The sequence below is a fragment of the Nomascus leucogenys genome, chromosome 22a (assembly GCF_006542625.1).
Source record: "Nomascus leucogenys isolate Asia chromosome 22a, Asia_NLE_v1, whole genome shotgun sequence".
Classification (NCBI taxonomy): domain Eukaryota; kingdom Metazoa; phylum Chordata; class Mammalia; order Primates; family Hylobatidae; genus Nomascus; species Nomascus leucogenys.
Window position 1 is genome coordinate 112,261,129 of NC_044402.1, and position 13,401 is coordinate 112,274,529.

At 37.2% G+C, this 13,401-nt stretch overlaps 1 protein-coding gene across 2 annotated transcripts in view; it reads right to left on the reverse strand.

Annotated features, from left to right (window-relative positions):
* The window catches only part of ERBB4 (erb-b2 receptor tyrosine kinase 4), a 1,163,189-nt gene that overhangs the window by 399,664 nt on the left and 750,124 nt on the right, over nt 1-13,401 (reverse strand). For both annotated transcript variants that reach the window (XM_003254031.3, XM_003254029.3), the window contains exon 4: nt 12,593-12,727. In XM_003254031.3, coding sequence (XP_003254079.1) covers nt 12,593-12,727 — 135 coding nt within the window. The remainder of the gene's footprint in view (nt 1-12,592; nt 12,728-13,401) is intronic.

Genomic DNA, 13,401 nt, shown 5'->3' on the forward strand with positions numbered 1-13,401 from the left:
TTTTACAACTTAGATGGAGTTTTTTACAACTTAGCTTTATTGAGGATAGACCTTAAATATTCTTTATGATGAGTTCTATTAGCTCAGGTTAATCATATGGCCATGGTGGCTGGCACGAAGTTAACCAACCCTGAATATTAGTATAGCTTAGTCAAGCTTTTGTTTATTACTAAAGATTTATCACTGCTGTTTCCCGTAGGAGTGTGGTTGAGCAAAGTGTTTTAAGCTGCATTCGTGTGTGCTTGATACCTGCTCCTTTGAATCCGGGTGATCTAGAGGGCATTTTCACTGGGGTGGGGATACTTGCATGTGTAATCTTACTAAGAGCTAATAAAAAAGGCCAGGACCAAACCTATCTGTTTATGAGGTTGTGTGAACCCATCTAGACATTTTCACTGTCTTGCTTTGAATACTTAAGCTACACTAACTGCATGGAATACTTAAGTGAAAATTAAAATATGAGAAAGAAAGAAGTAAATATAAATGGTTGTTTACAGCTCTGGAAATTCAGTGTCTTTAAAGTTGAACTGGCAGAGGTTTGGCTGAGAGGATGACTCATAATTTGAGTATGATTGATTTAGGGGTATGTTATATTGGGGCAGCGCTATCAGAGGGATATGCTCAAGGTATTATATTAGTATTAGGGCAGAGGTTTAGTTACCCTATTTATTATACAGAATGGAGGGTTTATTTGGTAGGAGGGCCTTAAGATTTTTTAGAAAATTACATCAATCGAGGGGTAGCTGTTGGAGTGTTCGTGGCTAAAATATGATTTCTGGGCTCTGACTGGGTTGCATTTTAGTATCTTGTTTTTGGGGTTTGACAAGGATATGTTTACCTAGGTTGATGGTAAAGTCAGAGATGGAGGGAGGGGAGTTTGCAGATTTAATCGGAAATAGTTCTTCAAATAAAGCATATGTGCGTGAGCGTACATGCATGAGCGTATGTGTGTGAGCATACGTGCGTGAGCGTCTACTGATTGTTATGTCCTACGAGCATGATATACCTCTTCTCACATGACAATAACTAGCCCCTATCTCGATTATGTTTCAAATCTTCCCATCAACAAACCTGAACATCCTCTTATCTATCACAATTCTATCCATTATAGTGGGCGGTCGAGGGGGACTTAACCAAATACAACTGCATAAAATCCTAGCCTACTCCTCAATCACTCACATAGGTTGAATAATAGCAGTACTAATTTATAACCCAAACATTACCACTCTAAATCTGATTATTTACCTTATCTTAACAACAACCACATTTCTAGCACTCAACCTGAGTATAAGCGTCACAACCCTGTCACTATCTCACGCCTGAAGGAAATTAGCATGGTTGACACCTATAATTCCACATATTCTACTACCCCTAAGAGGTTTACCCCCATTACAGGTTCCTGCCTAAATGAATCATCATCCAAGAATTTACAAAAAATGATAGCCTTATCACTCCAACCATTATAGCTATCATAACCCTACTCAACCTGTACTCTTACATACACCTCATTTATTCCATCTCGGTAACACTATTCCCCACATCTAATAATATGACACTAAAATGACAATTCGAAATCGCAAAACCCACACTACTCCCTCCTCACTCGTTATCTCTTCTACCCTCCTCTTACCCACCTCTCCATTAATACTAACTATAACTTAGAAATTTAGTTTAAATAAGACCAAGGGCCTTCAAAGCCCTTAGTAAGTAAATGACACTTAATTTCTGTAACAGACCTAAGGGCTGCAAGACCCTATTCTGCATCAATTGAACGCAAATAAATCACTTTAATTAAGCTAAGCCCTTAATAGATTGGTGGAATTCAAACCCATGAAAATTTAGTTAACAGCTAAACCCCCTAATCAACTGACTTCAATCTACTTCTCCCACCGTTGGGGGGGAAAAGGCGGGAGAAGCCCCGGCAGGATTGAAGCTGCTCCTTTGAATTTGCAATTCAACATGAGAAATCACTTCAGGGCTGGTGAAAATTGGCCTTCACCTGTGTCTTTAGATTTACAGTCTAATGCTTGCTCAGCCATTTTACGCACCCCCGCCCCTCTGTGTTCACCAATTGTTGATTGTTTTCAACTAACCACAAAGATATCGGAACACTATACCTGTTACTCTGCACATGGGCGGGGATAGTAGGCACTACCTTAAGCCTCCTAATTCGAGCAGAACTAGGCCAACCAGGAACTCTGCTAGGAGATTATCAGATCTACAATGTTAGTGTTACCGCCCACGCATTCGTTATAATCTTCTTTATGGTGCTACTAATCCTAATTGGGAGTTTCAGCAACTGGCTAGTCCCTCTGATAATTGGTGCACCCGATGTGGCATACCCCGGATAAATAATATGAGCGTCTGACTTCTGCCCCCATCTTTCCACTCATACTCGCGTCTTCAATAGCGGAAGCCGGCGCTGGAACCGGCTGGACAGTTTATCCCTCTTTAGCAGGAAACCTAGCACATGCAGGAGCCTCTGTGAACCTGATCATCTTCTCGCTCCATTTGGCAGGTGTCTCTTCTATTTTAGGGGCCATTAACTTTATTACCACTATTATTAACATAAACCCTCCAGCTATATCCCAATATCAAACACCCCTTTTCGTTTGATCAGTCCTCATTACGGCGGTCCTTCTACTCCTTTCCCTTCTAGTCCTAGCCTCCGGCATTACTATACTGTGAACTGACAATAGCCTCAACACTACTTTGTTTGACCCTGCTGGCGGGGGTGACCCTATCTTGTACCAACATGTATTCTGCTGGTACAAAGCTTCGGGATAATCTCCCACATGGTAACATATTATTCTGGAAAAAAGGAATCATTTGGATACATGGGCATAGAGCCATGATATCAATTGACTTCTTAGGATTTATCATATGGGCTCACCATATACCTACAGTAGGGATAGATGTAGACACATGAGCGTACATCACCTCCGCTACCATAATTATTGCTATCCCTACTGGCATCAAGGTCTTTAGCTGATTAGCCACCCTGCATGGCGGTAACATCAAATGATCTCCCGCAATATTCTGTGCTCTACAATTAATTTTCCTTTTCACAGTAGGAGGTTTAACCAGCATCTTATTAGTTAATTCATCACTAGATATTATCTTACATGACACATATTATGCTGTAGCCCATTTCCACCATGTCCTATCAATAGGAGGAATATTCGCCATTATAGGAGGCTTTGTCCACTGATTCTCCTTATTTTCAGGCTATACACTTAGTCAGACCTATGCTAAAATCCACTTCACCATTATATTCATAGGTCTTAACCTTTTTCTACAGCACTTCCTTGGCCTATCTGGTATGCCTTGACGTTACTCTGATTATCCTGTTGCATACACCACATGAAATATTATCTTATCCATATGGTCATTTATCTCACTAACAGCAGTTATACTAATAATCTTTATGATCTGAGAAGCCTTTGCTTCAAAACGAAAAGTACTAACAACTGAACAACCATCTGCTAATTTAGAGCGGCTTTATGGCTGTCCACCACCTTACCACACATTCAAAGAGCCAGCCTACAGGAAAACCTACATGAGAAAGGAAGGAATCAAACTCCCAGAAACTGGTTTCATGCCCATCCCATAACTTCTATGACTCTCTCAATAAGATATTAGTAAAATTGTTACATAACTTTATCAAAGTTAATTTATAGGCTAAACCCTATATGTCTCAATGGCTCATCCAGTTCAATTAGGCCTTCAAAACGCCACATCCCCTATTACAGAAGAAGTACTCACTTTCCATGACCACGCTCTTATAATTATTTTTTTATAATTATACACACACACACACAGTTTAGCAAAAGGTTGTTTGAGAGGAACTTATCATATATAATAAAAATGAAGGCTGGGCGCAGTGGCTCATGCTTGTAATCTTAGCACTTTGTGAGGCTGTGGTGGGAGGATAACTTGTGTCCTGGAGTTTGAGTCTAGCCTGGGCAACATAGGGAGATCCTGTCTCTACAAACAGTAAAAAACAATTATCTGGGTGTAGTGACATGCATCTGTGGTCTCAGCTACTCAAGAGGCTGAAACAGGAGGATTGCCTGAACCCAAGAGTTCCAGGCTCCAGTGAGCTGTGATTGCACTACTGCACTCCAACTAGGTGACAGAGCAAGACCCAGTCTAAAAAAGTAAAAAAATAAAAGAAAATAAAGATGTATATTGAAAACTGTACTCAAAAAGTGAAACAATACATTTTCACCTCAAGGAACTAAGAGACAAGAAAACCAGGCTAGCAGGTGTACTGTGCTTGCTCCGGTAATGTTCTTAGTAAAAGTTAATTCCTAGAGTGAGTTTAAGTTGACCTGGAAAGACTCTTCTTATAATGGGATCTAATTAAACTAAAGAGCTTCTGCACAGCAAAAGAAACTACCATCAGAGTGAACAGGCAACCTACAAAATGGGAGAAAATTTTCACAACCTACTCATCTGACAAAGGGCTAATATCCAGAATCTACAATGAACTCAAACAAGTTTACAAGAAAAAAACAAACAACCCCATCAAAAAGTGGGTGAAGGACACGAACAGACACTTCTCAAAAGAAGACATTTATGCAGCCAAAAAACACATGAAAAAATGCTCATCATCACTGGCCATCAGAGAAATGCAAATCAAAACCACAATGAGATACCACCTCACACCTGTTAGAATGGTGATCATTAAAAAGTCAGGAAACAACAGGTGCTGGAGAGGATGTGGAGAAATAGGAACACTTTTACACTGTTGGTGGGACTGTAAACTAGTTCGACCATTGTGGAAGTCAGTGTGGCAATTCCTCAGGGATCTAGAACTAGAAATACCATTTGACCCAGCCATCCCATTACTGGGTATATACCCAAAGGACTATAAATCATGCTGCTATAAAGATACATGCACACGTATGTTTATTGCGGCACTATTCACAATAGCAAAGACTTGGAACCAACCCAAATGTCCAACAACGATAGACCGGATTAAGAAAATGTGGCACATATACACCATGGAATACTATGCAGCCATAAAAAACGATGAGTTCATGTCCTTTGTAGGGACATGGATGAAACTGAAAACCATCATTCTCAGTAAACTATCGCAAGGACAAAAAACCAAACACCGCATGTTCTCACTCATAGGTGGGAATTGAACAATGAGAACACATGGACACAGGAAGGGGAACATCACACTCCGAGGACTGTTGTGGGGTGGGGGGAGGGAGGAGGGACAGCATTAGGAGATATACCTAATGCTAAATGATGAGTTAATGGGTGCAGCACACCAACATGGCACATGGATACATATGTAACAAACCTGCACATTGTGCACATGTACCCTAAAACTTAAAGTATAATAATAAAAAAAAGAAATGTAGGTAGTGAATTAAAAAAGAGAGATATTTGTGCCTTAAATTAGAAATCAGACAGATAGAGTACTTCACTACGCAAAAAATGTACACATAACCTACAAACAGCAATAAAAATGCAAATACCCCCCCCAAAAAAAAAATATAGTGTCAAAGGCCGTCTATGGTGTGGGTCAGGTGCAAGTCCTTACTTTCTCAAAACGCACTAAAAAGGCAGCTGAGCTGCCACTTGATCTTAGTGTATTCTTTTTTAAAACACATTTTAGATTCTGTTAGTTCTCTTTGCTAATATTTTATTCAGAAAAATTGCATCTGAGTTCATAAGTGATCTTAAGTTTTTTTGTTTTTTGTTTTATTAAATCAGGTCCATAAAAATCTGTTTTATCGGTATTTTAGAAAAATGATCTTTTGGATTCATATAGATTCAATGTATCCTTGATGTTTTCCATCAGACATGGAAAACAACATGTTTTTCATATATTCCCATTTCCATAATTTAGGGTTTTATTTTAAAATATCTTTTGAAAACAGTGTGTGTGATTTCATTCTGTGTATATGTTTATGCAAAGTTAGATGTGTTGTACGTCTAATGCACACAAACTGAAGCTGTACTAAAATACATCAAGGGTAAATTTTCTTCCTACTTTTTTATTTTTTATTTTTGGCTTTACTTCAAAATACCTTAGAAAGGCACATCTATTTTACCCAAATATTTTCATATAGAAGGAGTAACACAAGTTGGTAATATAATAAATCAGGTTTAATTGTACTCTATCTTGGGAATTATATTTCAAGAAAGCTAGCTATATGTAATACAAAGCGCAATATTAATTAGGGGTGGGTCATTACTATGATATGTAAAAGTCATTGAAAAAAAAGTTTAAAACATGGATGGATTGAATGCAGGCAGAACATCTGGTTAAACAAGTAATTAGTCCTGGAATTATGTTCATGATTATAGTGGTATCTATGAATTTGCCAATTCCCCATCTCCCACTTCAGTTGTTAGTTGGTATTTGGTTCTAGAAAGTAACTAAGAATGAGTGATGTACCTGGCGTAATCAAAGAAAAAGGTTGTAGGGACTGGAGCAGCTGAGGATTGCTCTTCTCAGTGTCTTGATGAGCTAAACCTATGAGAGACAACCTTCTAGTTACTAAAACACACTTAAAATGTAGAAACATAGTTAAATGTCAATGAATGAAAATGTAACTGTCACATATTTAAAAAAAACTTCTGTCCTCATATGGTCAATCCATATAAAAATTATAATTGGAAGGTCCCTTATTCTTTTGTCATAAGAAATCACCCTTGGATTGACACATTAACTCATTTATTGCTCATTAATAGCCCTATGAAGTTGATAATAATAACAGCTCTTGGGCAAAAAAAAAAAGAAAAACCTATGTGTGATCTTTCAGGCAGGAGCACAGGCAATTACTTTACCTGGCAGGCCTCCTGGGGTCTCAAAGCTGTCCTCCCACGCCAGACTTGGTGCCCAGTCAATGCACTGCAGTCTCTAAGGGAGTTGCAGTAAGAGACTCAGGGTTTGCTGACCAGCCATGTCTCATATATGTCTCCCATCCTGGCCCAGGTACGCTATTCAGAGACCTCTTTATTAAGGTCCTTTGACAGCGGCTTTCCTTAGGTGCTTTCACTAATATCTCCTTATGGGGAGGAAGTAAGGGGGCCTGGAAGACACCTTTTCTCCACTCTGACTCATACTCAGTACTTTTCACTCAGGCCTTCCCACCCCTCTCTCCTTCAAGCTTCCAGATTCATAAAACTTTCAGAACCATTTTTTTTTTGCCACTCCCTCCTCAGTGAAACAATTCCCCATGTCTGCACTCATCCATCTGACCCTCACCTGGCACTGTTCTATGGAGGAAACATGAGACAGTGAAGTTGGTGCTTTCTCTGGTTTAGCCTGTTGAATAAACTATTGCAGTAAGTGATTAAAAGCTTGACTGTTACCCTCATTTTTGCTTGTCTGAATTGACCACTGTCACCTAGCAGCTTAGCTGTCAGCTCAGCTCAGCTCTTGACACTCTCTGTCTTTCATAGGTGAGGAAATGGAGGGACTGAGGGCATAAATGACTTGCTTAAGGTCAAACTGCTGGTAAGCAGCAGTGCCATGATGTAAATAAGTTGCCCTCTAAAATTTAAGCAAATAGGAATATCCAAAAACATTAATATGGAAAAATAGAGAATTTTCATGATATTGATTCTTCCTATCCATGAGCATGGAATGTTCCTCCATTTGTTTGTATCCTCTTTTATTTCACTGAGCAGCAGTTTGTAGTTCTCCTTGAAGAGGTCCTTCACATCCCTTGTAAGTTGGATTCCTAGGTATTTCATTATCTTTGAAGCAATTGTGAACAGCAGTTCACTCATGATTTAGCTCTCTGTCTGTTATTGGTGTATAGGAATGCTTGTGATCTTTGCACATTGATTTTGTATCCTGAGACTTTGCTGAAGTTGCTTATCAGCTTAAGAAGATTTTGGGCTGAGATGATGGGGCTTTCTAAATATACAATCATGTCATCTGCAAACAGGGACAATTTGACTTCCTCTTTTCCTAATTGAATACCCTTTATTTCTTTCTCCTGCCTGATTGCCCTGGCCAGAACTTCCAACACTATGTTGAATAGGAGTGGTGAGAGAGGGCATCCCTGTCTTGTGCCAGTTTTCAAAGGGAATGCCTCCAGTTTTTGCCCATTCAGTATGATATTGGCTGAGAGTTTGTCATAAATAGCTCTTATTATTTTGAGATACATCCCATCAATACCTAATTTATTGAGAGTTTTTAGCATGAAGGGTGGTTGAATTTTGTCAAAGACCTTTTCTGCATCTATTGAGATAATCATGCGGTTTTCATCTTTGGTTCTGTTTATATGCTGGATTACGTTTATTGATTTGCATATGTTGAACCAGCCTTGCATCCCAGGGATGAAGCCCACTTGATCATGGTAGATAAGCTTTTTGATGTGCTGCTGGATTCGGTTTGCCAGTATTTTATTGAGGATTTTTGCATCGATGTTCATCAGGGATATTGGTCTAAAATTCTCTTTTTTTGTTGTGTCTCTGCCAGGCTTTGGTATCAGGATGATGCTGGCCTCATAAAATGAGTTAGGGAGGATTCCCTCTTTTTCCATTGATTGGAATAGTTTCAGAAGGTATGGTACCAGCTCCTCCTTGTACCTCTGGCAGAATTCGGCTGTGAATCCATCTGGTCCTGGACTTTTTTTGGTTGGTAGGCTATTAATTATTGCCTCAATTTCAGAGCCTGTTATTGGTCTATTCAGGGATTCAACTTTTCTGGTTTATTTGTTCATAATTACAGTTAAAAAAAGATAACATAATATTTACCATCTTAACCACTTTTAAGTGTATGTTTAGTACTGTTAAGTATATTCACATTGTTTTCCAACAGATCTCCAGAACTTTTTCAACCTGAACAATTGCAACTTGACTTGTTAAAGAGCAATTGGACATCTAGCCTTCCTTCCAACCCCTGGCTACCAACATTCTACATTCTGTTTTCTTTGAGTTTGACAGTTTAGTTACTTCATGTAAGTGAAATCATACAGTATTTATGTTTTTGTGACTGGCTTATTTCTTGTAGCATAGTGTCCTCAAGATTTATGTGTGTTGTAGCATGTGACTAGATCTCCTTCCTTTTTCAAGCTGGATAATATTTTATCATCCTATGTATATACTGCATTTTGTTTATTCACTCATCCATATATGACATTTGGGTTGCTTCTACCTCTGGCTTATTATGAATAATGCTGCTATAAGCATAGATATGCAAATATCTCATTGAGAACCTGCATTTAATTCCTTTGGATATATATCCAGAAGTGGGATTGCTGGATCATATGATAATTCTATTTTTAATTTTTGAGAAACCACCAGACTATTTTCCGTAGTGGTCACACCATTTTACAATCCCACCAAGAAGGATTCCAACTTCTTCACCTCCTCATATTTGTTATTTTTTTTTTAATAGTAGCCATCCTAATAAGTGAGAGACAATATCTTATTGTGTTTTTGATATGACTTTGGGGTTGGTTTTTCTCTAATGATTAGCAATGTTGAGCATCTTTTTATATGCTTGTTGGTCCATTTTGTAGAAATGTCTATACAAATCTTTTGCTCACTTTTTAATTGGATTATTTGCTCCATGTTATTGAGTTGCAGGTTCTATATATATTCTGGATATTAATTCCTTATCAGACTTAAGATTTACAAATATTTTTTCCCTTTCTGTAGGTTGCCTTTCATTCTGTTGATTGTACCTTTTGATGCACAGACTTTTTTTTTTTTTGAGACGGAGTCTTACTCTGTCCCCAGGCTGGAGTGCTGTGGCACGATCTCGGCTCACTGCAAGCTCCACCTCCCGGGTTCACACCATTCTCCAGCCTCAGCCTCCTGAGTAGCTGGGACTACAGGCGCCCGCCACCATGCCTGGCTAATTTTTTGTATTTTTAGTAGAGTCGGGGTTTCACCGTGTTAGCCAGGATGGTCTCGATCTCGTGATCTCGTGATCCTCCCACCTCAGCCTTCCAAAGTGCTGGGATTACAGGCATGAGCCACCGCACCCAGCCGCACAGATGTTTTTAAGTTTAATATAATCCCATTTGTCTATTTTAGCTTTTGCTGTTGGTGTTTTTGGTATTATATCCATGAATTTATTGCTAAACCTAGGGTCATAGCGCTTTCCCCCCATATTTTCTGCCAAGACTTTTATAGTTTTAAGTCTTATGCTTAGGTCTGTAATTCGCTTTTGAGTTAATTTCTGAACATGGCATATGATAAAGGCCCAAATTCAATCTTTTGCACATGGATATCTAGTTTTCCCAACATCATTTGTTGAAGAGACTTCCCTTTAAAATGTATTATTTATGCCTATCACTGCTTGAAAATGATATTAGATATTAATCCTACTGCTAATATTTTTAATTTAATGTATGAATAAGCATATTACTATATTAGGTATCCATTTTTTAAGCATTTTGATAAATGTATCTCAACCTATTTTCCTTGTAATCCATTGTAATTTATTTTATGTATTTATTTATTGCTATGAATTCATGAATTAAAGTATTTGTTTTGTGCTCATTTATTCTTCTAAAAATATTATAAGAAGAGGTCAATGGGCTTCACCAGTCTGCTCCAGAGTCCATTGCCTCAAAAAATATTAAAAATTCAGAGTTTGTTTTAGTAATTTAGACAGATGAAGTCTTGAACTAGGGCAATCATAATAATAAATATGTAAAATCAAGAAATGGGCAAAGATCAGGATGACTCAGTGATTAACTCCCAAGAGCCATGTGAAAGTAAAGACAATAATGACCCCCCAAATTTTGAACTTGGTTGAGTGACTGGTTGGTGGTATGTAGTTCTAGGGAATCATCAACCTAGAGGTTGCATTTAAACCCTGAGAGTGTCTGAGATCACCCCTGGGGAGAAGACAGAGAAAAAAAATTGACTAAAGATAAAACTATAATAGTCAGAAAATAGTCAATTCATTATTAATAGCTATGGTGTCATGCAGTACATATAATGTGTCAGCAAATAAAACTACTATGTAAATAATTAAACTTTGGCAATCAATTGGTAGTTAATTTGTAAAAGACCGTTGGTTATGACTCTACTCTGCATTTATAATTTTTGCACCTGCAATTATTTACATGCAAAAAACAATACAGCCACAGTTGCCTAATTATAGGCACAACCATCCAAATTTGTCTTCAAAAAGAATAGCACAAAGAGACACCATCTGTGAAAGTGCAGCAAACCCCTCAGACCTTTCCTGCTCCAAATTCTGTAAGGCTGGTGGGCACACTTCCCTTTTGGCTTCTGTCTCAGGCTCTATTCTTGCACGATCTTATTCATGTGTTACAGACTAGTCAGTCTGATAAGCTGAGAGGCAGCAGGCCTTTCCTTTTACCCAACCAACATCCACACCTCCCCACCACTACCCTGCCAATATAATATGTGCAACAGCATGGGCAGACTGAAAACAGAAGTCATTTCTGAAACACATCATTTGTCTTGTTAATGTGAAAAGATTCCATTTTTCTCACATGTAATTTTACCAAGTAGGCAACGTGAATACCATAAAGGGAAAATCCCATACAAATTTCTGCTCAAAGGTGACAAGAAAATTATGTTACTCTACTTTTTACATAAAGTTTTAGCCATTTATTAAAAACACAGCTGTCAGTTTTGATCAAATATATTCATATTTCCCATTATATTATTAGGGCCATGATGAAATTTAATAATTGTCCCTTGGAGTTTGATTTTTCACAAAAATGTCATAACACAATCAGTAATATAGCAAATAATTATGGAACTATGTTGAGACAGTTATGATTTCAGGTGGGAAATATATAATAGATGAGAAATATAAAACCCAGGTTAACACTTGATAAAGATTCTGTTTTCACACAAATGTCAGTAATAATAAATGTGGGGATAACATAGCCTGCTTTATGAAAATGAAACAGATACCAGACAGAATAATTTTCAAAGGTTTAAATCATGGTTCAAATATTACTTGCTTATTATTAAATCATATTAAACACTTTAAATCTGATAAATTCTTTGTGGTAGAAAGAATACACATTTTAAGAATGAGAAATTCAGAAATTTAGACTAATGACTAAAATCAGACTGTAACATGTTTCTTCTATATGAAATCTATATTTCTCCATTCCATAAGTGTTTGAAATTATCATAAAGGATGACCACAAAGGCTTCAAGGGCAAATGAAGGCTTAAGAATTCTGCAATGTTCACTAGTTTTTACCTTTTTATTAAAAAAATTATAGTGAATAGGAAGGTACATTTTTGTTCTACTACCTTTGTCTCAATGCTATATGGGCCACAGAGACTTGAAGCAACAGTTAGATACCAGCCTTAAGTTTGTGGATAGTGGAACACACATTTGTATATTGGAAGTATGATAAAGTAATTTAAATTAGGCAAAGAGGAACATGTTAACAAAATGAGAATTTGTGAAGAGGAAACATGATTCCCAAAAGAGAATTAGCTAGAAGTAAAAGGTTGATCAGCCATTTGTTCTGTCATATATAACTGAACATTTCAATGAATGCAATCAAAGTTCAAAATATTAGTGATGGCATGATAAGCACAACTCATTCATCACAGAGGGTAGAACATTTTGAGAAATTAAAAAGAATAATTCTACTTACATCCTGAACTACCATTTGTTGACACAAGAGTCAAGTTGGAAGGCCACGGGTTCCGAACAATATCTTGCCAATGAATGGTGTCTGCATAACAAAGGAATTTGTTCTGGTCTACATAGACTCCACCATTTAGGATTTCTGTATTAAAAAACAAAGAAACAAATTTTTTGTCAAACTGCTTGTTGATGAAAAGGTAAGCAACAAGAATGATTTGCTCTTAACTATTTTCAATGTTAAATTAGAGTCATGTTGCTAATAGCCAAGATATCTTTTAAAATGTCTTTCGCTGAATCATATACATTGATTACAGGAATTCGAAAAGATTAAAAATTACAAAAGTGAAAAACAACCACTCATATTCATACACTCTGAGACTAACACTCCTAACATTTTGGTATAAATGTTACAGTCTTTTATCTGTTTTCTTTCCTGGAATTGAAATAATATTTTATATAATATTTTATAACCTGCCTGTTTTGTTTAATATTATATAGTGAGTACTTAATGGTAATTACTACTCTGTATTTTAATGAGAACAGGATATGTCATAGTATAAATTAAATGGTAATTATTTAACCAATCCTCTGTTGTTGGTAATTTAACTTATTTATCTCTCATTGGTCTTTAAAACAAATTTCCACACATGACATTCCAAGGTCATGGAGTGTGGATATTTTTAAGATTTTTGGTATCAATGGTCAAATCATCCTTAGAGAGATTGTTTGAGTCAAGGTGACATTGACTGCAGTCAGTAGGTAAGTAGCACAAAGTGGAAGCTAAAATTAATGCCTCAATCACAAAAATGTTGTCAT